Source organism: Mus musculus, chromosome 4 (assembly GCF_000001635.26).
Source record: "Mus musculus strain C57BL/6J chromosome 4, GRCm38.p6 C57BL/6J".
NCBI classification, from domain to species: domain Eukaryota; kingdom Metazoa; phylum Chordata; class Mammalia; order Rodentia; family Muridae; genus Mus; species Mus musculus.
The window spans coordinates 152,483,293-152,510,010 of NC_000070.6; the positions used below are offsets into that span (position 1 = coordinate 152,483,293).

The 26,718-nt window shown below is 54.1% G+C and overlaps 1 protein-coding gene across 11 annotated transcripts in view; it reads left to right on the forward strand.

Moving 5' to 3' along the window:
- The window catches only part of Nphp4 (nephronophthisis 4 (juvenile) homolog (human)), an 86,479-nt gene that overhangs the window by 6,587 nt on the left and 53,174 nt on the right, over nt 1-26,718 (forward strand). For 5 of the 11 annotated variants that reach the window (XR_001784146.2, XM_006538871.4, XM_006538867.3 and 2 more), the window contains exons 2-9: nt 1,068-1,248; nt 5,450-5,602; nt 13,357-13,529; nt 14,885-14,949; nt 15,640-15,831; nt 19,582-19,712; nt 23,069-23,250; nt 24,065-24,191. Coding sequence is in view for 10 of the 11 variants with exons in the window: in XM_006538871.4 (XP_006538934.1) it covers nt 1,114-1,248; nt 5,450-5,602; nt 13,357-13,529; nt 14,885-14,949; nt 15,640-15,831; nt 19,582-19,712; nt 23,069-23,250; nt 24,065-24,191 (1,158 nt within the window). In the remaining variant the exon portion in view is untranslated. Of the gene's footprint in view, nt 1-910; nt 976-1,067; nt 1,249-5,449; nt 5,603-13,356; nt 13,530-14,884; nt 14,950-15,639; nt 15,832-19,581; nt 19,713-23,068; nt 23,251-24,064; nt 24,192-26,718 lie in introns of all 11 variants that reach the window. The other 6 variants (NM_001355738.1, NM_001355739.1, NM_153424.2 and 3 more) reach the window with 3 other exon arrangements.

Consider the following 26,718-nt stretch of genomic DNA (forward strand, 5'->3'; position numbering starts at 1 on the left):
GCCTCAGACGTTCCTTCATTGAATGGAAAAGCAGGCTGGTCAGGGTGGGCAGTGACTGTAGCAGGCTTTCCCCTGGGATGCCTGGCGCCTCATGACTTGCAGCAGATGTGGAAGCGCTTAACCCCGAGTTTCTCATCACAGGCTCATCTCGTGTACCCAGCGGTCCAGATGAATGGTGTCCCTGCCTCTGCCAAGGACCTTCCCTGCTATTTCCACCGTGTAGTGACAGACTTGACAGGGACCCACAGAGCTCTCAAGGCTGCTCACTGTGGACTGTGTCCCACCAACACAGATGTCACCAGGATGGAAATGCTGAGAGCAGTGGAGGTGTTAGGGAACAGCCACTGTGTTAGGGAATGGCCACCGTGTTAGGGATCGACCACTGTGTTATGGAACCGCCACTCTTAACAGGCTGCACCCATAGCTCTTTTCCCACATGGCATCCCTGCTCCTAGAATTGGCCTCTCATCGCCATCTGTTAGCTGAAGCAGCTCAGGATGGTGGTGACCCTGTCTGGCTGGACAGGGTTGAATGACATCTGATGGCTAAAGTCATAGGAAGCCGGTAATGCTGACTCTTGGCAACAAGAGACCTTGCCACACAGCCCAGCCCTCCTGGGTGACTGGCCGCAGGGCTCCAGCAGTGACAGTCATCCTGTGGCTGCTTCTTTGTTTTGTTTCTGTGTGCGACCCAAGGTTGCCTTGGGCAGTGCCTGCTCCCAGTCTCACATTTCCCTCAGTGTAGACCAGTAGAGGCTGAGGTTGGTCTCTCAGTCCCAGGAGCTCAAACCCACTAAAGGTTTTGGGGATTGGGTTTCACCTGCCACCCACCCCTGGCTTTGCACAGCCGTTTGAAGGAGCCCCGCCTGTCTCCATTCTTAAGTGCCTGACTGGCCTTTTTTCCTTGGCAGCATCACTTCAGGTCAGCAACGCCGCAGCCAGCTGCACCGGGACTCGCAGGACTGGGTTGCCAAGGGTGGGTTTCTGGGTTTGAGGGTCCCCTCCCTGGGAAACTTCTAGAGTCAGGTGAGCACTGGGCTGACAACTCTTGCCTTCATTTCACCACAGATGGTGCCAGGAGTGGTGGAGGCCCACGTGAGGTTGGACGGGCAGCATGGGTGACTGGCACAGAGCCTTCACCCAGAACACACTGGTCCCTCCCCACCCACAGAGAGCGAGGCAGCTTGGGAAGGAGTCCACGGCATTCCAGTGCATCCTGAAGTGGCTTGACGGGCCACTCATTAAGCAGGTAATGGGATTTCCGTTGACTGTCAAACGCTGTCGTGGAAAAGAGGCTTCTAACATTGATTTCCACTTATCTCTGTAAGTCTCACTGCTGTCCCCGTTAGTTACCTTAGGCTTGGCGGGACTCTGGGGACAGAGAACCTGGGGTTCGGCCACTTGGTCAGCACCTGGGCCTTGCATCAGCATTTCCACCCACAGTACTACAGTGTAGAATCACAGGTGGTGATTCTGGGTTGTTCTGAGCTGATGTGTAGGAGGATGCCCCGCGTGGCCCTCCTTTACTGTTCTCTGGGTATCTCAGTAGCTTTGTCCATGGGCTGTGGGAAGCCCTTGTGCTTGGACGTCCCCAGACGATTGAATCCCAAGGCCTCCGCCTATATCTCTGCATCCAGGAAGCCTGTGTGAGCTAGTGAGACTGTGCAGCCACTCAAAGAGCATTCATGTGGACCGTGTCCTTCTGAAGCCCACTGGCCTGCAGGGATGTCCAGAAGGAGCCAGCCCTGCCAGTGGGCGTGCGGTGTTTCTTACAGACGTTGGTTGGCAGGCCCACTGTCTGCCACCGATGGTGTAGGATTCATGCACATTCAGTTTCTAGTTGTCAGCAGTGTGCAGTGACAAGCCCTCGGATGGATGTCCCCTGGGGTTTGTTAGAGCTTAGGGACCAAGATTTGCTGTACCTTAGCTGAACCTCTTAGCTGTTCATGTGGAGGGCTCACCCTCAGCCCTGTGAGGAGGGGGCTGCAAGATCACACCCCACCCCCCACCCCCATTTCACAGAAGCTGACAGAACCTGCAAGAGGCAAGCCAGCTGCTGGGGGCCACTTATTTCCCTGGACTGCTGCCTCCTATCTGGGAGATCACGAGGCCACTGGCAGCCTTTTTTCTCCTAGAGACTTCATGAGGACAGGTCCCCTCCCCACAGAATGTCCTTTCTCAGATGCCACCAGGATTGTCTGCCTCTTGTACAACCCTGCACAAATTCTAAACAATATAATAAATATACCTACATGTATTTTACTATTTATATATTATTCCCAAGGATTTACTATTTCTGTGTGTCTGTATGAGGTTATGTACATCATTTGTGTACAGTGCTGTGGAGGCAAGCTGAGGGGTCAAATCTCCTGGAAGTGGAGTCACGGGCACTTGGGAGGCACCTGCTGTGGGTGCTGGGCCTCTGAGAGCAGCAAGCGCACTTAACCACTGAGCTGTCTCTGGCTTCTGTTGTTGTTGTTATTGAGCCAGGATCTCACTGTGTGGCCCTGAGTGGCCTCTTAGTGAACCTGATCTCTTGCTTCAGGTTTGTGAATGTTGAGACACACACACACACCTGGCTCATTTTATTTCTCTAAATATAAATGATTACACACACATACACATACACACTCACACGCACACACATGCACACAAACATACATGTAACCATGCATACACATATACACACGTACACATATACTCTCTCTCTCTCTCTCTCTCTCTTTCTCTCTCTCTCTCACACACACACACACACACACACACACACACACACACACACATTTGTTCTGTACCTTGCTTAAAAATGATTTTAGGAACATGTCTTAAAGATTATTCATATTACATGAGGAACTTTTTTACTTTGAAACAGAGTATCACCATGTAGCCCCAGCTGGCCTGTTACTTACTCTGTAGACCAGGCTGGCCATGAACACAGAGATCTGCCTGAGTCTGCCTCCCAAATGTTGGGATTTAAGGTGTGTGCCCCTGTGCTGGGTTCCCATTCCTTTTTGAGACAAGACATTACTTTGTAGCCCAGGCTAGCCTAAGACTTAAGATCCTCCTGCCTCAACCCCTTGAGTAGTAAGTTTGAGGGATTACAGATTTAAGCCATCATGCCTGACTGTTTTTACATTGTTTTTTAATATATGCATATATGTATAGAACAATTCCTGTGGATGGAATTCCTGATTCAAAGTCACGTCAGAGCTGCATATGTATCAAAAGATGGCCTAGTCGGCCATCACTGGAAAGAGAGGCCCATTGGACACGCAAACTTTATATGCCCCAGTACAGGGGAACGCCAGGGCCAAAAAGGGGGAGTGGGTGGGTAGGGGAGTGGGGGTGGGTGGGTAGGGGGGACTTTTGGTATAGCATTGGAAATGTATATGAGCTAAATACCTAATAAAAAATGGAAAAAACAAAAACAAAAACAAAACCAAAGTCACGTCAGAAGTTAGTATTTAAGGTGACACCATGCGTTGTTTATAGTAGTGGATTAGACGAGACGTAAGGACATGGGTAAGATGGAAGCTGGCAGGAGAAGGTAAACTATGTCTGCATAGGGAAGAGTGTGCCCACGCAGGTTAGTGTCTCATAGCAGGGTTCAGAGAAGATGAGGGGCAGGTCACATACATGATTACAAGGGACACTGCCGTTCCCATGGCTGAATGCAGCTTCGTCAGCATCCCAGCCACCCCTGAGACAGGGCACTGTCATGTAGCCCAGGCCACCAGCACCAATCCTGAATTGTCCCCTTCCCACCAGCTAGTGACTTGCCCTGTGGCTTTTCCTGCCCGTATGGAAGCACTGCTCTCTGTCTACCCATTTCCAGCTCTTGTCCCCTTCCCGTGACAGTTCTTCAGATCCCACACCGGATCGCCATTTCAGCTGGAGCGAGTGAGTGAGTGGGTGCTGGCCTTTCTTCCCCTGGCTGCTCGCTCTGGTGGACCATGAGCACAGCCTGTCCTGGGGCTCCACAAGGCCTGCCAGCTCTGCTCTTGTGTGCACCTCAGCCCCTGATCCGGCCTCTCCCCGCTCGGCCTGCTGCCGTTCCACAGGCTCCATGGTATAGACGCTCCTAGGATTTGGCTGCGGACAGGAGGTGGCGTCCATTGAGAAGGGTTCTCAGCAGCTGCTAAGAGTGGGCAGACCCTGGCATGGAGGTCCATGCTGGGCCCCAGGGAGGCCCAGTGTCCCAGGGAAGGGTTGGGTGGTTTTTGTAGGCAGTGATGGGCCGGGCAGGCTGAGCGGCTGAGGACTAGCCCGGCTTGTGTAACGAAATCGATCCCAATGGTAGAGAGGTTGTCTGGCTTTCTGGGTCTTGGTCCTGGCATGGTAAGGTTCTGTGTGAGACCGGAGAAGAGCATTCAGGGGAGGTCAGAGTCCTGTTCCGTTGGGTTTGCCCGTTAGAGTTGATCTCATAGGTGAGACAGTGGCCAGCCCTGAGAATCTGCCTGTGTGCGAGGACGTGGGACGTCTCTTGTCAGGGAGTCTCCAAATGCCAGAGGTTCAGTGATACACAAAATGAGAAAACAGTAATTTAGGGACAAATAGAATACTCCTCTCTAGTCCTGGGAAGCTTGACTCTCTTGCCTCAGGGCCTGCTGTCATGCTGCACCCTCTCCCTGGCTCCCCGTCCCCAGGTCCTCATGTCTTCATGGTCTGTCTTCCTTCCCAGAAACCCTTAGGTGCGTTCTTTCTTTGCTCTTGTGTCACTGGGCCTAGAACTGCACCTGGCACAGACTAGAAGCAGAGGGGACGGCAAGGGAAGGTTTGTTGAATGAATGAATGAAGGAGAGAAGGCACAGGACGCTCACCTAAGAACTGGACATAACACAGGCTGTGGGAGAGGCTTTGCTTCCGGGCTGGTAGACATAGTCTCTCCCACGTGAGAGGACTGATTTTCATGTACTAATACCCCAGAATAATTCTGATTGGCTGACTTAATTCCTGCTCGGGACAGACTTAAGCTGGCTGCACGAGATGAAGAAATCCACCCCGAAAGACTTAAGCCAGAGCAGGTTCATTAAGCAACAACAGATCAACAGCAGCAGCAACAGCAGCTTCATACGTGGTTGAGTCCGGGGTCTCCTGTGAGATAGCCTCGGCTCAGACCCTCCATATCTTGGTTCCATCTGCTAATGGGATGGCTGCCAGTCAGCCCCAGGCCCGTGTCATGCGGACACAACCTGCCTCTGGTGGCCTTTGGCTGTGTGTTAAGTTTATATCATCTGAGGGCATTTCAGCGTTCTGATTGGCCAGGGCAGGTGAGCGTCATGATTTATATCTCCTCCCAGACCAGTTGCTGTGGAGAGAGGTTATTGTCACAAGGAAGTTGAGTTGCCAGTAGCTGAATGTGGGGTAGATTCCGAGGGCCCAGTGTCCTCCAGAGGGTCCTCGTAGTGGCTCTGGGGTGGCTCTTCAGGGCTCCTTCTCTGGTGTCCCCTTAGGGAATCCTAGACATGCTGTCGGAGCTTGAATGCCATCTGCGAGTGACCCTCTTCGATGTCACCTACAAACATTTCTTTGGGAGGACGTGGAAAACCACAGTGAAGCCCACCAATCAACCCTCTAAGCAGCCACCTAGGATCACCTTCAATGAGGTAGGTGGTTCTGTCAGCCCAGCCCAGGCAGCGGGGCCTCGGCACACACATCTCAGGCACGGCCTCGACCAGCAGGTCTGCTGTCGCCAAGCTTGTCTTAGTAGTGGGACACTCTGTTTCCAAACCGTCTCTTCCGTGGAAGCCAGATACCCGGCCAGGTGAACGAATGTGCTTAATGTGATTTGCAGGGATGTGGGACTTAGGTCCCCTGCCTTCAGGGAGCCTCTGGGGTCTTGGAGTAGTGAAGTTAATGATGTCATCTGATGTCGTGTCAGCATTCATCTCCATAACGAAAATACCCGGGGAATAACAGCAGAAAGGTTCGCAGACGTGGCTCTGCTGACTGGTTCAGTGGTGAGGTAGAGTGTCTGTCGCATCATGGCAGGGGCGTGTGGCGACACCTCTCCTCTTACGGCGAAAAGGAGGTGGAGAGAGAGAGAACTCCTATCCTCGTGGGCTTACCCTCCCTGTCCTTTTTCCACCCGGACTTTTTAGTCTGTGGGACAGCATCACCCGCATCCCCAGTGGGACATCTCACTGTAGCGAGTCCTGTTCCGACTCACCCAGGGCTGTGCCTCGATGGTCCACATGTCTCTCACGCTATGAGGATGACAGTCAAGAGCGACTGTCACAGGTGGTGAAACTAAGACTCAGGAAAATGGCTGCCCACATGGAAGACAGCAGAGCGTGGACTCCGACCGATGCCTCTGCACCCCAGGCTTGGCAGTAGCATGGCACCGATTGGGTCCATGTTCCCCAGGGAGCCTCTTGGCTGCCTTTAGCTCAGGCTAGCTCCCAGGTAGGTGCCTGGTGCCGGGGGAGAGAACGTCTCCATCCCATTGACAGTGGGAGCAGGACACCGGCTGTGAGCTATGAATGTCCTCAGAAGAGGTAGAAGGTTTGGGAGCCTGCTTCAGGCAGGGCTGTGGAGCACAGCCCATGAGAGGCCAGGGCTGACGGGATGAGAAGGAACCGGGCACCAGGATGAACAGCTAGTGTGTGAGGGGGAGGGGGAGTGGGAGGGGGCTGCTGTGGTGGTGGTGGTGAGCTGGGTGGCAGCTGTGTCCTGCAGGCCTTCTCAGTGACGCTGGGCTCTTTAAGAGTTGAAGAGGCCACAGAGGCCTTCCCCATGCTGCCTGCTGTTTCATGTGACCTTCAGGGGACAGCGAGGAGGACTCTGCCCAGGTTTGACTCTGCAGGTGACAGTCACTGATGACTCTGAGCCGTTTCTTCTCTAGCAGGTGAAGTGACTGAGGACAAGGAACCCTGGTTTTGTGACATTCGGTACCGTGGTTGACAGTGGAGGTGACCATGGTGCTTTTGAGTTGCTGTTCTGGTCGCTTAGGCGCCAGGGCTCCTTTCTGCCACGGCTGCTTCCGTCGTCGCCAGGATGAGCCTCAGTCTGGCTGCGAACGTGGTGCTCTCTGACCTTGGCCATCACCCAGCTGTATGGTTTTGTGCACCTTGGCGTGGCTCATCCTGAGGCTGCCCAGAATAACACTGGTAGCTATGGCCTCAGGGGTCAGAAGATTAAAGTCTTGGCAAAACTTGTGTCTCGGGAACTGCAGTGCTGATCTGTCTGACATGATGTTATCCAGCGCTTGAAAGGTCTGCCAGACCAGTGTGTCAGCGACAGTGGAGTCCATGTTGTAAATCTCGTCATGATTCTGCGTGACCCCACGAGACGTGCCACGAGGGCCGTCTCAGCTTGGGCAGTGTGTGGCCTGGCGCCTTTGGCAGGGCGGGTAAAGGAGGTTTGCCCTCTGTCTCTTGGCGGTGTTACAGCAGGTGGGGGATGGTGCAGCCCCCTGCCGCCCTTGGCAGCAGCTCTGGAGGCACGAGTGGGCTGTTTTGATTTTCTCTTTCTCCCATGTGTAGGGGCCCGGGGAAACCTTGTGTCGTGACAAGTGTTGGTGATAAATGGTGCTGGTGGCTATGACGACACACCTTCTGTGGGGAGGGTGGCTGAGGTCTAGGCGTGGCTTCAGAGCACACGTTCATCTCATCCTTCTCCTCTGTGGAGGGCAGCAATCCTGAGTCCTCGTTTTAAAGGGGAGAAAGCGGATGCAGGGAGAGAGGAGCCTTTCCCCCTGGCCACCAGGACGCGCAGCCCTTGGCCTCGAGGTGTTCGTGGTGCACCTGTGCATCCCTGTGCTCTAGGCCAGCAACCTTCTCTGGAGCCAGACAGAGACACTTGGTTTCTGGAGTGCCTGACACACCCCTCCCCCTCCCTCCTGTCCCCTTGCTTAGCTCTGTATTTAGAGATGGGTTGGATGAGCCCTACTGTGCTGTGTTCCCTACTGTGAGCGTGTTCCCATGCCCACTGGCGACTCTGACTCAGACCTGCAGGGTCTGTTTGGAAGCGGGGGTGGGGGGTGGGGGTGGGGGTTCCATTGACAATCCTGGGGGGTGACAGAGGTGACCCCTGTAGAATACTCAGTAGTTCTCAGGACTGATAACTGTTTCTGTCCTTGACTAGGTGTGACATTGTGTCACCCTGGGCTTCAGTTGTCCCAGAAACTCAGACACTTAGACTTCACTGCCCCCTGGTGGCCAGGCGCCATCCTGAGCCCGGGCACACCTTTGCCTAGGAAAACGGAGGTTCGGGCTTGTTCCTGGAGGCAGGTTAGCCATGCTGGTGGGAGCCACACCAGGTCAGCCAGCTCAGCCAGGCAGCAGCAGCAGCCTGACTTGTCTTCAGTTTCGGCTGTGTGTTCGGAGGGAAGGAAGAGAACGTGGCTCTGAAATGGAGAGCGTGCTGCCTCAGTTCTCAGCTTGCTGCTATGCTCGCTGCAAGCAGCAGAGGCCAGTGGTGGCCCAGCCATGAAGCTGGTGTGGCAGCCGTCAGTATCTCTTCATGCCAGCCAGCTTCCTGCCGTCTCCTGACACAGAGATTGTGGTTCAGTCAAGTGAAGGGAAGTTCTCTTTGCTCTGCGTGGTGTGTGTGTCTCCATGTGTTGTACGAGGTTGAAATGCTCTGGGTTGTGATCGCTGGCTGTCTAGTAGCTCTGGACACAGACACACACACACACACACACACACACACACACAGACACATGCGGACACAGCACACACACGGGGACACACACGACTAAGATGTAGTTCACCTTTCAGAGGTGACTCAGAGGTGTGAGGTACGTTCCTGGGATCCCCATCAGCAGTGGCCTGGGCAGATCTGCTGTGAGGTTAGGAGCTGCCAGTAGCAGGGGTCTTATACTCGGGGCGATGGTGGCCATGTGGTCTCTGTGTGGGTAGAAGGCATGTTCTGATGTATCAGACAGGCTCTGTATGTGACTGGCGTGTGCTGAGGTGGTGGGGTGAACTTGAGATGCCATCTGAGAACCTCAGTCAGTTTTACCCTCAGAAAAGGCAGCAGAGACGTGCCTTGGTCAACAGTGACTTTGCAGGCCTCTGGTCCTGGTTCCCTCCAGTCTGCTCTCCGAGACCGTCCCTGCTGGAGAGGAATCGCCTCTCACTTCTTTTTAAAAATAATTCATTCAACCTCCAGAAAATATATTTCAAAAAGCAATCCAGGCGGCCACAGTACAGCACATATGCATTCCACATTTCTTCTAAGGTGGACACGGCTCTCCTCAGCACGCTCTCTTGGCTAACCACGGCTCTCCACAGTCAGCCCCACCTAGAGCAGGGGACTCTTTGCCTAGGTGCTGAGACAGTGGCGGGGCGACCCCCTGCCCTTCACAGAGATGTTTCCAGATCCAGCGCAGTGAGCATGGAGTCCTGATGGCTCTCATTCCTCAGAGTAACGAGAGCCGCCATGCATGAAAGGGTGCTGCCCCGAGAGCCCCGGGCAGCTAGTGAGGGATGTATGCACAGTTGTGAGAGAGTTGTTTCCATAGAGGGTGACCCCTGCTCAGCTTCTGATGTGTACCTGCGGGAGGAGCGCTGCTCCCCCCAGGTCAGAAGTGCCCACTCCTAGGATGAGCCTCAGGCAGGGCCTGACAGAAGCAGTGTCTATTGGCTGTTGCCAAGGTCGGGTTTTACAGGAGCGAACCCCAATCACTGGGGAACCGGGGTGGGGGTGGGGGTGGGGGAGCCTTGAAGTTGGTTGCTTCTGTGCTGTGGTGTTCCTTGCTTTGGGCTGATGGGGTTCAGTTATCTGGTTTTGTAAGTTAGCCAAGGAATTGCTGTCCTGCTGAAGTGAGGGCCAGCTTTGGGCCTAAGTGCTGGGTACGTAGTGGTCGGCACATGGGCCAAAGCTTGGGTCTCAGGACAGACACTCAACTCTGTGACCTTGAACTCATCTGCACATTATATGCAGAGATGTGCACCTTGAGGGTAAGCCGTGTGGTGTCCAGCAGGTGCCCAGGAAGCAGGAGGTGTTCACTGGGTGGGTGTCATGTGAGCACCCACTGTACTCAGAAGCAGGAGGCGTTCACTGGGTGGGTGTTGTGTGAGCACCCACTGCACTTCAGAATGCATGGGAGCGGATCATGGAGAGATAAACTCCTGAGCAGCCAGGGTGCAATCTCACATTGTCTTCCTAGACCTGAGTCTCTCAGCCTTAGAACCGCTCCCGGTGGGGTCTGGGCCGTTCTCTGGTCTATGGTGAGGTGGTGTGGGCCCGACCATACCTTGTTATACCTTCCCGGTAGGGTAAGTGTCCAGCTTTGAAACTGAGCCTACGAATGTCTTAGGGGAGAGTGGGATCCACAGAGTTGGCCCTGCTCGGGGTGGTCAGTGTTGATGGCCCCAGGCTGGGGCGGAGGGAAGCTTCAGGAGGCGTTTGTGGATTGATCTCCTGAAGGTCTTGCATTAAAGGCTTGTTGCTGTGCATGTATGGGGTGTGCCTGTGTGGGGTGTGTGTGTGTGTGTGTTTGTGTGTATGTGTACATGTGTGTGTGTGCGGTGTGAGTGGTGTGTGTGCGGTGTGAGTGGTGTGTGTGTGTACATGTGTGTGTATACATGTGTGTGTGTACGGTGTGTGTGAGTGGTGTATGTGTATACATGTGTGTGTGTACATGTGTATGTGTGTACATGTGTGTGTGTGTATGTGTACATGTGTATGTGTGTACATGTGTATGTGTGTACATGTGTGTGTGTGTACATGTGTGTGTGTCCAGGCAGGTGTAAGTGGGGGTGAGGTGGGGGATTTCCTGCTCCACCTCTGTCTCCCCGATTCTCTGGTACTTGCAGCGTTTTTGATCAGGCTGGCCAGTCAGTAAGCTCCCCTGCCTCCACCATCCCCAGTCAGTCAGCAAGCTCCCCTGCCTCCACCGCCCCCTGTGCCAGGCTCAGCCTTTGGTACAGGTGTGTTCCGCCACTCCCTGCTTGTTACCCAGGCGCTGGGGGACTGGAACCCAGGTCTTCCTGTGCACAGCAAGCACTCGTACGCACCCAGCCACCACCCCAGCCGCTGCTCTGGCTGATTTTGAACTACTTGTGTGCACAATGCTGGTTTAATTTTTCTCAGCTCTCTGCTGCTCTGGCGAGCGTAGGTAACAGGTCGGCTTGGCTGTCAGTAGGAGATGCCACGTACAGCTTCTGAGAGACACATTGTCAGGGCTGTGTTCAGTCCTGTCACTGCCGGCAAGAAACGGAAACCCAGCCCCTAGGCAAGCAGTGTCTGCTTTTGAAGATGAAGGCATCAGGGCAGGAACACAGATGATTTATTAATCTGTTTATCCCGTCAGAGAGGAGCCTTGGCCAGCGCCTGTGACAGGGAGCTGTAGCCCAGTGGGGGTGAGAGCCGGCTCTTCTGTTGCCCGTGGCTTTCTTCACAGGGGATCGGAGGGGTTTGACTCAGACTTTAATCATGCCGTCTTAGTTGACACGCAGAGTTTTCTTCTCAGAATGTATGGCTTCGTCGTGTTAATTGAATTGCCCCGGTTTGGAGGCTTGTTTTCGGGTGCCGCTCGGCTGAGTGCTGCCTGGGACTTTGCCAGAGCCTTTTGCAAGCTGGGAAGCTGGGGCGGGCAGGGCTGCTCCAAGGCACAGGTGATCCAGAGCAGAGCGGAGCAGGCGTTTGTGTGTCCATCCCCAGGAGGCCATCGCTTCCTCCACTGCCTCCGGTCCTGACTGCTCCTCGTTTTTTTGAGCAGTGCAAGCATCTTTCATGGCTGCCTGATCCAACCTTTATAAAGCCCGTGAGCCTTGAACTTGTGGAAGGCCGATTTCCCAGCTTCCTCATGGCTTCTTTAGCATGGTTTCTGCACTGGAAGGATGATAATTGATGTTTGGAGAAGAACACACGTAGGTTCTTATCACCCTGATGTGTCCTTCAGTGCGTTCTCGGTAGAGGCTGGCTCTCTGATGAGAGACGCTGGGACCGTCGGGGTGGGAAGCCTCGTTTTTTTGTTTTTTCTTTCTTTTTTCTCAAGGCAGTTGTATTGGTGGCAATGACAGGAGGGCCTGAGCAGTGTGACACCCGTGTCCTTGGTGTTTGTGGTATGCATATCCTGGGTCTTTGTGTGTCCTGGGTCTTTGTGTGCCGGGTGTTGGCGTGCCCCCGCTGGTCCCATTGCTCAGGTGGAGTAGTTTCAAGGTGACCTCTAAGCTCGGCAATTCCAACTGCTTCTCCTGAGAACTTAAATGTTTGTTTTACTGCTGAGAGAGGAGGAGGGCAGTGTTCATAGCATCAGTATGCGCAGGTGTAAATACACAGGTGAGGCTCTGACAGGCTAACGGCCCAGCAGGGCTCTGCCAACAGCGTGAGTCCGGGAACCCGAAGCATAACTCTGCCTCGGCCCAGCCACCTGTCAGCTCCAAGTGGTCATTATTTCATCATTTTGCAATAAAAGATAATAGAATAACGATTTATAGTTCGAGGCTGATGTGTTAATGCGTCCCTCTGTTATCCTCACTGACAGTCTGTGATTACAGTAACCACTTTCTGGGTGACACCGTGGTAATGACGCCTTAATAGGAGTGTTAGCCGGAATTTCAATCACAACCCACTGGCAAACCTCTGCCCTGCCTGGCGCTGTCTGCAGGGGGCATCTTTGTGCTCTGCTGGGGGCTAGACACCAGACACCAAAGCGTGTGTTGGAGGCGTATGGAAGCCAGCCCAATACTATTCCTCAGGGCGTGGGCATCGAGCCCCCGAGGTTGGCAAGTCCAACCCTAGGTTCACCTTTGTTGCTTGTGGTTATGATGTGGTCAATTAGAACTGAAGGCACGTGGGTTGAACTGAACCAGGGGAGGAAGGCTGCATGCACACGTGCACGCGCCCTTGTGTGTGTGCGTGCGTGCTCGTGTGTGTGTGTGCAAGAGAGTGTGTGGTGTGCATATGCTTGGGCATGTTTGTATGTGTGTGCACGTTATCTGTGTGAGTGCATACCCACGTACGTGAGTGCATTTGACAGCTCTAAGTTGATACTGGGAGTGTTGACTTGGTCCATTTGAACTCTAACAAGCGTGTTGAACTGAACTAGGCAAGGATGATGGCCCTTTTATCTTACTCACTGAGGCAGACTTCCTCAATCAAACCCAGAGCTCACTGATAGGGCCAGTTTGCTCCAGGGATCCTGTCTATCTCTGCTTTCCAGGGCTGGAATTACAGGCAGCCTGTCATGCCCTCCCTGGCATTTGCGTGGGTTTCTGGGGTATGAACTCCAGCTCCTGAGCCTGCACCCAGCCCGTGAAGGGTTTGTCACGGTGGTGTGCTCTCGTCCCTCACAAGGGCACTGGGTGGGGCCTGATGCTCGAGGTGTGCCCATGACAGGTTCTGTGGAGGAGGGCCCCTCTGCGCCCCTCACTCTCACAAATGCAGTGGCCTCTGCTCTCTGTCACAGCCCTTGTACTTCCACACGACCTTGAGCCACCCCAGCATCGTGGCTGTGGTAGAAGTGGTCACCGAAGGCAGGAAGAGGGACGGCACCCTGCAGCTGCTGTCCTGTGGGTTTGGAATTCTTCGCATCTTTGGCAATAAGCCAGAATCTCCCACCTCTGCAGCCCAGGACAAACGGTAAACAGTACTCTCTGTGTTTTCAACTCCTCCTCCTCCTCCTCCTCCTCTTCCTCTTTTTCTTTTCCTCCTCCTTCTCTCTCTTTTCAAAGATTTAGTTATTTTTATTTTATGTATATGGGTCTTTTGTGTGTAAATATGCCTGGTGCTAATTCTCCTTAGCCGAAGAATTGCTCTTTTCTGTAGCGGGAGAACCGGCTTCCGGTCTGGGCGTCAGGTTTAATGTGCCATGCACACAGGCTAAAGCCCTGATCTGTCGCCTGCCTCTTTTGTGTGGGACTTTAGGCAGGCTACCTGTTCATCTGTGCAGGTGGCACCATCTGTGCAATGCCACACAGCTGTGTGACACCATCTGTGCAGGTGCCACCCTTGGTGCAGGTGCCACACAGCTGCATGACACCATTTGTGCATAACATCTCGGGGTCACACCATCTGTGCAGGTGCCACCCTCGGTGCAGGTGTTACACAGCTGTGTGACACTGGGGCAGCTGTGTGGTGTTGACTGTGTGGTACTCATCATTCAGCAGGTGACAGCTGAGTGCCTGCTCCACGCCAGGCTATTTAGATGCTGGCTGCACAGAGATGGATACGTATGCTCTGGAAGCCTCCAGCCAGGGTTCTAGTTCGCATCTCTAGATCCCCGTTTCTCAGAGTTGGAACCACTCATGTTCGGCTCACTCTTCGCTGTGGGGCCATCCTATGCACTGTAGGATTCTTGGCAGCTCCCTGGCCTCCACCAGCACATGCCAGGAGGACCCTGCCCAGTGTCTTAACTAGATGTCTTCCCCCAGACATTACAGACGTGTGCATGGAAATGCTGTTTGGTGAGAACTGTGCTCCAGTGATGCGTCTGGATATTGTCTTCCTGGCACTTCTCAGTCTCTTTCTGTTGCTTTCTAGCCTTAAAAAAATTCGCTCTCTCCCCCCCCTCCCCCCCGCCCCCCCCCCCCCCACTGCACACATGTGCCTGGCACATGTGTTTAAGTGCCCTTGGAGGCCAGAACAGGGTGTCAGATCCCTTGGAGCTGGAGTTAGAGGTGGTTGTGAGCCTCCCGCCATGGGTGCTGGGACTGAACCCGGCTTCTCTGGAAGAGCAGTGATGTTGTTAACTGCCGGGCACATTTTCTAGTTTCTTGCTCCTTGGGCTGCAGGCCTTTGGGGCATGCTTGTCAGATGTGGGGAGCTGGCACTGCCCTCAGCCACCTCTGTCCCTGCAGCAGATGTGACTGGCCATATTTAGAAGGCTCTGGGAAGCGGGGTCCCAGGAGCTGTCCTGGGAGGTGGGCAGGGTCCTGGTGAGTGATGTATTCATGATATGTGCGAAGTTGACTTGGTTCCTGGGTTCTGTTTTTCAGGTTGAGGCTGTATCATGGCACCCCAAGAGCCCTCCTGCACCCACTTCTCCAGGATCCCATAGAACGTAAGAGACTGGCCTGGTCTGGGCGTGTGTCTCGAGCTTCTGACTTACTGTCCTGAGGGTTGTTTCTTTCAGTCTGAACCGATCTGGCCCAGCAGGTTCTGCAGTGATCTGGAGACCTGTGGGACAGGTTTGGCTTTGATTCTATAGTGGACAGAGGAGGAACCTGCCTCTGACTCTGACGTGTATCTGAACATTCTTGGATGCACTTGGATGCACACATGTATATACACATATCCTCCCACCTATCCACACACGTGTACACTCTCATGCACGCAGGTACACACGCAAACCCTCCCACCCACATGCATCTGCATATACATGCATGTGCACACACATGTGTGTGCACACAATTCAAACAGAGCCAAAAGCCATGAAACAAGATTCTCTTGTTTCAATTTCAACAGAGAGAGTGGCGTGTGGCTCGGTCCTTTTTGCCTCTGTTTATTCTTGTTTTTCTGAGACAAGGCTTCTGGGATGTGGCTGGGTCTAGCCTGGAACTCACATTCTTCTTGTATGTGATTCCCAGTGCTGAGAATACAGGTGTGTGGCACAAGCCTGACGTCACGTGTACTCTCCACCCATAGGGAAACAAGACGTGTACTCGTGACCTTTTCTCTTAAATTTCCCGGTTTTGGCTCTTTGACTGGGAATGCAGTTGGTTTCAGTCCATGTCTGGTGCTCCTCCTCCAGAGAACAAGTTCATGAGGCTGATGGAGAATTGTAGCCTGCAGTACACCCTGAAGCCACACCCACCCCTGGAGCCCGCCTTCCACCTGCTCCCTGAGAACCTCCTGGTGTCTGGTTTCCAGCAGATCCCTGGCCTTCTCCCGCCTCATGGGGACACGGGTAAGCTGCCCGTGGATCTCACCACTGTGGATTCAGGTTAGCTCAGACTCCAGAGGACCTGGGCTCATTCTGATGGGTGAAATTGGCTGGGCTTCCCACAAGTCCCTTAGTCATGTGGCCTGGCGTGCTGGGAGGGCAGGTCTTAGTGACATCTGTCACTCAGCCCCATTCTGAAGAGTGTCAGAGCCTCCAGCCTGCTCAAGACCTTTCCCGGAGCAGTGCTATAACACCCACACTTCCTGTCTCCAAGGCTGTGCCAGGAAAGCCACTATCGCCGTGTCTCACCCCTCCTGGGCTGTGGTACCAATGACATTGTCAGCATTACTTCTTGGTTGTACTGAAACACATATGACATAGCCGACCAGCGTAAGCATTCTAGGTGCGTTGCTCAGGGGCATGAAGCATCTTTATATTGTAAAGACCTGAAATTACGCCAACAACCGTTACTCAGTAAATTCAGGAAAGGCCACAAACCCTCCCTTTTATACGCGACCCTGCAGAGACAGCCATGCCAGTAGCTCTGTGATCCTGGGACTCTGGTCTCTTTATTGTGGAGTCTCTTCAGTGCAGGAGAGAAGACTCAGATGCCCTCCTTCCAGCCTTGCCCCTTGAAGGCTGGGGAGCAACAGCTTGGTAGTAAAGACAAGCTTGTTACCCAGGCATTCTGCTCCAGAGGCTGCAGTATCCCAGATAAGGCCCAGAGATGGCCTCTGTGCAGAGGTTCCCAAACCTGCCGCCCTCCTTAGTCTTCCAGGATCTTTTCTAGAAGGTTCTACCCTCTGCCGTGGTGGCTTCTGTACCTGAGGTCATCTTTCTTGCCTCTGTGCCGAGCAGGGTCATGGCTGTGGTCATGGCACTGAGCCCTTGGTGGGTTGGCCATGGGTCCATACTTCCTGTCCAGCCCAGGCCCTTCCGGGAGTACTGGGCTCTGCCACCATCCCAGCTCCCTAGCAACTCTGCCTCATCTCCTGTGTTATAGCCAGGTAAGGTTGGGTGTGTGGCACTTGGCCCGATCCCTCCAAAGGAACTGGCCATCATCCACCATTGCTTAGTTGTGTTGCTTCGGCAGCTTGTATTGAGGTCATGGCGTAGATTTGTTCTTGGCATGGGCTGCCGCTATAGCAAATGCGGGTCTGTCTTCTGTCATGCCCGTGTGTCACGAGGCTGTTGGCCTGCTCAGCTCTGAGAAGGTTACTTGTCACCAGTGCATGCAGTGCGCTACCTGCTTTCAGGCTCTCTTCTGTATCAGTCGCTGATTCAGTAAAATGAGCTTCCAGCCCTCAGCCTGTGGCTCACGGTACTTTACCCAGCATTCCTGGTGTGCGCTGCACAGTGAAAGTTCCCAGGTAACAGGGAGCAGGAGACACCTGGATTCTTACCTCAGGACCTGGTCAAGACCGCCCAGCTGTTGGCACCTGATGGCACCTGTAGGTAGAGTGGCCTCTGACGAGCCACCAGAAGCGTATGATCCCTATAATCTCCTCTGCTGAATGACAGTAGTCCTGTGGGATGGACTGTCGTGGAGAGTTAGGCCTGTCATCTTTGTCACATGTGTGCATATGTGTCCTTCCCAGGAGCAGGCATGTGTTGACCATCCACAGTGGTTCCCTGGAAAGGTTAGCACAGGAGGACCTTCTGTGGGAACTGGGCCCCACCCTGCTGTGTGTATGTGCTGGGGATGCCACTTGCCTCTTGCACAGCTAAAGAGGCAGAACTTCCGAGAGCAGGAGGAGCTGGCCCGGGGCCACACAGAGATTCCATTCAAAGCTCGGTTCCTGAGCCTTCCCTTGTTTCAGTGACCCCGCTAAGAAGTTCCTTCTCAGGTGGAGACTTTGGCCAGACCCCACCTGTCTCCCCTGGGCTGGCTTGCTCTGGTGACCGACCGGCCTTTTGGGTGGTCTGGACCAGCAATGTGAGAGGCTCCTTCAGCAGCTGCAGCATCTCTGTTCAGCCTGTCACCAGGCTCTGTGCTGTTAAGCTCTGGCAGCTGGACCTCTGTTTCCTGCAGCTGGCCTGTCCCCTGCCCTCTGCCTGCCTGTGCTTCTGGATCCTGGAGTGTGGCCTCTGCTGTGACCCTCTCTCCCTGTCCCCATCCTGTCTCCCTTGGAACCTGCTTGAGCTTGATTTCTCTTTGCTGTGGATCCTGGCTCGGTCTGCTGCTCTCCACTGTAGCTCTCCTGATTGCGCCGACGCACATGCAAGGCCAGGCAGGCTCCTTGTCTTTTGTTATCGTGCCTGGTTGTTGCACAGTCACTTTTCCCGTGGGATAGTGCCAGCCCACTGTCTGCCAGCGGCAGGGTCAGGATAAGCCTGATGAGGGTGAGGGGGGTGCTCAGAGTCCCCCTCCTGCTCTGTATAAACAGATAATGCAGAGTCACTTGGTCGCCCTTAGCTGGGCAGTGGCTCGAGGCGCAGGAACACCTTTTCTGTCCAGTGGAAAGGGACAGAGGGTGCTGGGCATAGCCAGACCTCCCTGCTCAGTGGACCTATTGAGTGCACCGATTTGCACCCCTGCCTTCTGGGTGCAGTACAGGGAGGTCCCCAAGTCAGAATGGCATCAGATGTTCTCCCAGACATTACTGGGATTCAGCTTAGCTGTAGAGTGTTCACCTGCACAGACAGACATTGGGTTTGATCTCCATGAAAGCATGCAGGCACACACACATGCACACGTGTCTACACATGCAGCGTACCCATGTGCACCCACACATAAGCAGTGTACCCATGTGCACACACGCACACGACCACATCTTCATCTCCACAGTTCCTCATCAGGCACACACATGTTGCTGTGAGGCAGCATGCCCCCCATCTCTGAAATCCTCGGTGAAGCAGAGAAGGAAGCTTGCTCCACACTGCTGACCCTCCAGCAGGAGGCCACGGAGCTCTTCTGATGACTTCATCAGTACCAAGGGTTAGCTTAGCTCTTCCCACCTCTCCTCTCCATCTACCCCTCCTGCTTTGCTTCCTCCTCTCCCTTCCTCCTCTCTGTTCCTTCCAACAGGAGGGAGTCTAGGCTGGCCTTAGCCTTCTGCCTCTGCCTTCTGTATGGGATACTCCACCACACCTAGTCAGCTGTCCTTTTATCTTTGAAATTGGCCTTTACGAGCCCTAAGGCCGTATGTCTAAATGTCTAAGTAATCACAGAAAGTGTAGGAAGAGGCAGAGACAGGAGCAGGTGGGAGGTGGGGCAGTGGTAAAGCACAGGTTCCATGGGGGTTATGGAAAATGGTTGGCTTTTTCTGGGGTCCCGAGGAAGACCTCCCTAACATATCCAGATCCTGTCCTCAGTGTGGACACCGAGCCCAGTGTCCAGGACCACCTTCCTCCTGTCTGTCTCCAGGCAGCACACAGGTGCTTCTGGGTCTAGGCAGAGGGATGTCTTATGGTGCCAGTTGGTGTGGTTCTTCCTGTGTCTGTACCATGTACATCCCATTCCTGCGTGCACCTGTCACACGGGTCAGGGTAAGACAGTAGTGTGAGAAACAAAACAGCTGGCTGCGGTCCTGCAGATGATGGGCAGGACAGTCGGAGCAGTGTGGGGCAGCCATAGCAGGGACGGAAGCTAGAGCAGAGTGGCCCTTTCTGCCAGGCAGATGCTGGATCAGTTTAGGGGTTCTGCTCTGCCCACCTTGCCCTGCAGAGGTTCTGCTGTGTTGTGTGAGCAGTGAGCTGATCTCGTACCTTTAAGTCCCAACTATATACGGTGCCTAAGACTGGTAGGAACATGGCCTGTGTCCTCTGCTTGCTCTCTCGAGGACAACATGAACCCTCTTCCCATTCCAGGTGATGCCCTGCGGAAGCCTCGCTTCCAGAAGCCCACCACATGGCACTTAGATGACCTCTTCTTCACCCTGTACCCTTCCCTGGAGAAGTTTGAGGAGGAACTTGTGCAGCTGCTCATCAGCGACCGGGAGGTATCTCATGTCTCACCCTGCTGTAGTTTAACCTGAACAGAGAGAGTGCAGCTGGCGGCAGGCTGGGATAGCCAGCATCTGGTGTTTCTAGGTGTGGCAGCACGTCCTGGGAGATGTGGTTCTACCTTTGCCTTTTTTTAAAAAAATGACTGAGGAAGGCATTTCTTTCCCTTTATCTAGATTTCCAGCTAAAGTGGGTTTAGGAGGGGCCATTTTCCCCAGGCCACGCCCTGAGCAGGAGGCCTCCAGTCCATAAAAGGTGCTGACAACCTGTAACATTGATGCTAATTTGCGTAGATTGTGAAATAGTTTTCATTTTAAAAGTAAATTACCTCTCCAAATGGGAAACATACAATACTCTGCAGCTACCAAGGATCTTTGAGGCCAGGGGGCTTATTTGAGAAGTTGATTGGAGGCTCTGAGCTCTCCTGAGACACTCTGAGCTCTGCCTGTATAGACATAGCCCTGTAAACTTGGCCCTAACCCTCTGTCAGAGGCATACTGCTAATCCTGTCTGTTGCTTCAGAAAACATGGGTTTGTTCAGGTGCTTGGGTGAAGGGTTTGGGGGATCACCTTGGGCAGGGGCATTGAAGTGGCTGTCATGAGGGCAGTGCACAGAGCTCACATGTTGGCTACACTCAGGGTGGTGGGGGGGGGGTTCACCTGCACACAGGATACCCTGTGGTTCTTCTCCAGTCCCATCTCATTGCTGACCTGTCTGCCCCATCCTTTGGGCCCTTCTGTTCTGACATTGGGTCCTGTCAGATGTTCAGTGCAGCTGGTCAGTGCAACACGAGAGCCTCAGAAAAATACCTCTGAGGCTGGGGACTCCTGTTTGCCCTCTTTTCTGAGTCGCTGCCCTAACTGTCCCACATCTGGTCAGAGCACAGCCTGCCAAGTCCAGCAGCATGAAACCCTTGTGCACCAATTCGTTCTGCTTGGGCCCGCATGGCCTTGTCCTGTTTTTTTGATTGGCAGCCAAATGGAAAACCCCTCCTGCTGGGAGAATGGCTGTCCCTGTCCATTCTCTGAGCATAAAGAATGGGTTACCAGTAGTTGATTGGTCAGATCTCTTCTTATCCCCTCTTAGGACCATGGGGAGTCTTTGCTCTTGACCCTTGAAACAGAAGAAAGCACTTTTCATTCCAGGACAGGCTGGTGGGGCATCTCCTCCCTGCCCAAGCAAACTGGCAGAAGGGTGCAGGGTACACCTGTGTGTGTGTTGGGGATGGGGCACATCTGTGTGTGTGTTGGGTGGGGCACACCTATGTGTGTTGGGGCGGGGCACAGCTGTGTGTGTGTTGGGCAGGGCACACCTGTGTGTTGGGGGTGGGGCACAACTGTTTGTGTTGGGGCGGGGCACACCTATGTGTGTTGGGGGTGGAACACTCCTGTGTGTGTTGGGGCACAGCTGTGTGTGTGTGTTGGGGGCAGGACACACCTGTGTGTGTTGGGGATGGGGCACACCTGTGTGTTGGGGGCGGGGCACGGCTGTGTGTGTGTGTTGGGGGCGGGGCACACCTGTGTGTGTTGGGGCGGTGAGCCACAGAAAGGCCTCTTTCTGCTGTGTTCCTCCCGTCAGACCCCAGCTTTTCTTGTCACCACATCTGTTTTCCCGATTCTATTCTGTTGCCCTTAGATATGAACCTCTGGACAGTGTTGGTTTTCGGGCCTTCACCTCTACTTCTCTGAAACATGCTTCTCTCCTCTGCTGGTTTCTCTTGCCCATGGCTCTGTGGTGCTGGTCATATGCAGTTGGTTCCTTTATTCGCTCTTCTGTGTCATGTCCCTCAGTGGGAAGGTACCATGATGCATCTGTCTGTCCGGATGGATGCATGAACCTTTATTAACCTGCTAGGAACATTTCTGTTTGAGTCTGGGCACCTACACAGTAGGGTCTTGAGTGGGAAGAAGACCTGTATGTAACTGGCAGGTTCCTTGGGTGTGAGCTTGCAGTGACTCAGTTCCTGCGGTGACTATGGACAGCCGCAGGCTAATAACACACACAGGAGCCTAAACACTGGGGTTCTTCAGGGGCACACACCTCTGAGCACAGCGCTTGTGGAGCCCAGCTGCCGTGGGTGTGGCTGGCCTAGGCCAAGGCTCGTAGGCCATCTATCACGGAGTGGAGGTGCTGTTGGGTGGAGCCTGCTTGCTCTGCCCCAAGAATTCCAGAGACCTGGCCTGGTCTTGACACTGGGTGTGGAAGGCTATGGTGTTCCAGTGGCACCCTCCCTGGTTGGTGGCTGTGGGTGGTTTTGTGGCTTTTTTCTTTCTCATAGGTATGGTGGGATGATCCTCTCAGGAAGTGTTAATTGCTGTGTTCTCTCAGGGATCCTGGGGAAAATCTTCATTTACTCTATGGTCCAAGTGGTCTTTCAGAAGAATGCATCTAGTTTATAAACCTCTGTGGGCTCTAGCTCCTCATGAGACAGAGGCCTGCACACATCACCTTCTGGGTCTGTCTCCACCCTCCTGCCCTCAGTCAGAGTGGCCTCTTTGGGCTTCTGGTCCCAACCTGGGCCTCTGCACATGTGTTCATGTGCTGGGATTCCTTCCTAAAGATCTTCGCCTGTCATTTCTCCTGAGTCAGGCCTCCTGGGGCGGGCCGCACAGCGGAGGGACTTTACTGCCTTGGTATCCGTCCTCCCCCCATGGCAGGCTTACAGAGTTATTTTTATAATTATGTTGCCAGAGACTAACAGGCCCAGCTTTGATGTATTCAGCTTGATAATGGGCAGCGAAGAACAAGAAAGTTAAAGATCAACCGGTAAAGACCATGTAACTTCATAAACCCTGAGAACCGAGGGTCAGGGTGGGGGGGGCGGCATGGACACACTCTGCCATTTGTCAGGGTTCCCATGTTAACATGGAGGTCTGTGGTGTCCGGCCCTGGCTTTGGGTCAGACTCCATTTCTGTCAGCTCCTGACTTGTTCCCTGAGCTCACATCCTCTTCCCACTTACTTCAACCCGACACCTGACAGACGCGAGTGCCTCTCCAACACAGTGATTCCCGACTCAGGGACGTGACTCCAGACGGAGGAGGATCTGAGGTCGCCCCGTCCTGGGAACTGTCTGCTAAGCTGTCTGTGTTTCTGTGTGTGTTGTATGGCGAAGGTCATGCTTCAAGGGAAATAAACTGACTTAGCAGGGGTACCCATGGCCATCGGGCATCACCGCGCCCTGCGTTGTCGGCCCCTTGACTGTGTTCATTCACACTCGGTGTCCCTCCGACAGGAGCTCTGTAGACTGCACCGTGGCCTCCACTGTCGGCTCACCTGCTCACTTAGTCATCTCTGGCCAATCCCTTCCCAGACATGCAGAACTCATCTCTCTACCCTGTGTCTCTTGTAGGGGGTCGGCCTGCTGGACAGCGGCACCCTCGAGGTCCTGGAGCGGCGCCTGCACGTCTGCGTCCACAACGGGCTGGGCTTCGTGCAGAGGCCACAGGTGGTTGTGCTTGTGCCTGAGATGGACGTGGCCTTGACCCGCTCGGCCAGCTTCAGCAGGAAAATCAGTGCCTCTTCCAAGAACAGGTATCTCCCTGTGCCGAGGCCGGGCCCCCTGCACCCGGGGTGATAAAAGGCTGAGAGAGCTACAAGGGGCCATGGGGAAATAAAAATAAGGGAGTTGAGCATGTGGTTGTGGGCTTGCCCCGAGCTGTGCTTTTCCGTCAACCCTGTCCCCTCAGTCACATTCATCCAGCATAAACCTCGGGGATGGACACTTAGGAAAAGCCCCTGTTTCTGCTGTGACAGCTTTGGAGCTAGTGTTTCGGGTGCTTCTGGCTGAGGGTCTGAAGAGCCCCTTGCACACCCCCCGGATGGGCTCAGGGGTTCCCTTTTGAAGGCTTCAAGTCCTACACTGTGTTGAGTCCCATGTGTCTGGGACCCATGGACACATCACTGAAGCGTGTCTTGCCCCATCCGTCAGTGGTGTGCAATGCTCAGCTGACATGCAGGAGCTAAGTGCTGGGGGGACCCTCCCTCACCTCTGTGGACACTGTCAGAGCTCAGTGCTTGGGGGGGACCAGGGACCCTCCCTCACCTCTGTGGACACTGTCAGAACTCAGTGCTTGGGGGGGACCAGGGACCCTCCCTTCCCTCTGTGGACACTGAGTGCTTTACTGAGTGATGAATGGCTTCTTATAGTGAACTTTCCCTGCATCCTTGCGGATGTCCTCTGGAAGACTAGAGGTGTCGCAGTGGCTTTTACTGGGCTGAGCAGAGTGGACCGATTGTGTCCTGGAGTCCCTGGGGCTCCCCTTTGCTGCTTTTCACCGTAGGGAGGTGGACACAGGTGGGATGGATGTCCTGTTCCAACACCTCCTGGTTTTGTGTTCCCGACCAGCTCTGGAAATCAGGCTCTAGTTTTGAGAAGCCACCTGCGACTCCCGGAGATGGTCAGTCACCCAGCCTTCGCCATCGTCTTCCAGCTGGAGTACGTGTTCAACAGCCCCTCTGGAGCGGATGGCGGTGTGAGTGTCCTGTGTCACTTGTCAGCTTGTTGCAGCTGGCTCTGTGCTGAGGAGGGACCTGGTGGGCACCAGCGTCTCTTCTCTTTAAAAGCCCTGGTAACAGGCATGGCCCATGGCCTCTTTCTGATCTCATGGTCTTCATGGGGGTTGGATATTCTGTGGGCTGATGGCAGGACACGGCCCAGTAAGCTTCATGCATCATGACAGCTTTAATTCGTAATTATCGAACCGGTAATTATTTTGAAAAACGAGGCTGTTCGACTACATTTTCCCTTTGCTGTTAAGTGTAGCAAAGCTGGAGTCTGCGTGAGTGATGAACGGCTTCTTATAGCGAACTTTCCCTGCATCTTCATCATAATGAAGAGGAAGAATTTGTAGGTTTGGTTGAGAGTGGTACAGTGGGCAGACGGCTTACCTGTGGATGCAGATTCCCTGGGAAGCACAGGCCGTGCTGCTCTCAAGATTCCGTTTCTATTTGGAAAAGACCGGATCATCTTAACACCTAATGCAGTAGAAGGCCGGTGGGACATGATGTCAGGGACCTTCATTGCGGGGCGGTTTTCTGAATCTGAAGGAGGATGGTGAGCCTGGGCAGGGAAGGGGTTGGAGCCCACTCGCCCACTGTGCTCTGGATCCTTTCTGCTATAGAGAGAGCCCTGACTCCCATGTCTCCTGCTCACACCAGGCCTTCCTGGGGCCAACCTCAGGTCTCCGGCACTTTAGGGAGCAGTTATTAATCACCTGATGCCGTATTGATCACCAGATGATTCATCTAAAATGTGCTCTGTGCAGGTGCCCATGGGTGTAGGAGGGAGGACACTGTGGGGTGGGCTGTGGGAGGGAGAACCAGGCCTGTGGGGCACTGTTAGGCAGCAGGCATCTTGTCCGGTGCCACCTTTGATCTTAGAGGTGGAGGCAGAAGGATCAGGTGGGCAGGGCTGTCCTCAGATGTATAGCAAGTTTCTGGCTAGCCTGGGCTACATGAGACCTACCCGCTGCATAGCCTTGTGTAAGGCTCTAATGGTCAAGAATGGGCACACCACACCCAGCAAGCAGTGCAGTAACCCCTCCCCTCCCCTTCCCTTCCCTTCCCTCCCCTTCCCTCCCCTCCCCTTCCCCTCTTCTCCCCTCCCCTCCCTTCCCCTCCCTTCCCCTCCACTCCCTCCTCCCTTCCCCTCTCCTCCCCTCCTCTCCCCTCCTCTCCCCTCCAGTGCTGCCTTTGGAAGCATCATCTTTGGTGACTCTTCCAGAATGCTGACTCTTCGATTCCTTTGCTTTCCTCTCACAAGGCACCTTGCATGTTGGGAATTTTGAGCATAGGAAAGGCAGACCGGGTAGTAAGCTGCACCCTGTGTAGGCTCTCCATCTGACATCCTGATGGGCGTTTTCCTTCATCTCTGCCTCTGTCAAACCTGTGAGGAATTAATTACTCAGAGGCAAGCCACAGGCATAGTTTGATTTCATCTACATTTTTGCATGCACATAGTTTGAGTGTATATGTGTGTGTGTATATATGCACACATTGCTTGGAGGATGTCACCCGACAAGATAACCCCTCCCCAAATCACTAAGGAGTTGTTCTGACCTGTTATTTACGTATTTATCGATGTTCTTTGAACAATACAAGTTGGTTTAACAGAGATGTGAGCACTCACCATGTGTGTGGCGCTGGTCCTTGGCAGCACCATCCTGGTCCCTGAGTGATCTTTGTGGCACTGGGGCTGCGGGCTTTGTATTAGTTACTCTTGCCCGATAAAAGGATTGGGATGTTAGGGTTAAAGGTGTGCTCCACCACGCCCGGGGGGAAGGGCTGACTTTTGACTCCCACTTTGTGGGTACTCATCACAGTGGGGAGGGCACGGTGATGGCCGTGACTTGCAGGCATGGCTTCAGGAGCGGGAGGCTGCTTGCTCCCGTTGGTTGACCAGGAGGCAGAGGGATGGACTCCTGTCACCATGCCTGCCTGTACTTTCTCCTGTCCCCCTTTCATCCAGACTGACCCCCAACCCATGGGCACTTACGACCCATGTCCAGGACAGGTGCCTGCATCTCTCCCTTAGTCCATTTGGAAAAGTGTGCCTCAGGGCATAGCTATCTTCTTCTTTTTGATTTTATTTGTGATTGTGTGCGCGCACACAGAGCAGCTTTGGGAGTTCTCTCCTTTCACACTGTAGGTCCTGGGGACCAGAGTGAGCTCACCAGAGTTGGCCACAGGTGCCTTTATGGCTGCACCGTCTGACTGTCTGCCCTTAATGGGGGCCTGTTTGGGTTTGTGGTTGAGCCTCTGCCTCTGGCCTCCCACTGCCAGCGGTGGCTTTGTGTCTGTCTGTCTGTCTGTCTGTCTGTCTGTCCTGGGGATGGCTCCTGCTCACTCTCAGCCTGAGAGCGTAGGGCTTCCTTCAGAGAGCAGGGGAATGGCCTCCACCCAGGCCAGATGGAGCCCAAGGGGCCAGCGCTGCCTGCCTGCTCGTGGCTCCCTCTGCTCTGCCGAGTCTGAATCTTTGCTAAACATCTTGAGATTCGCCGC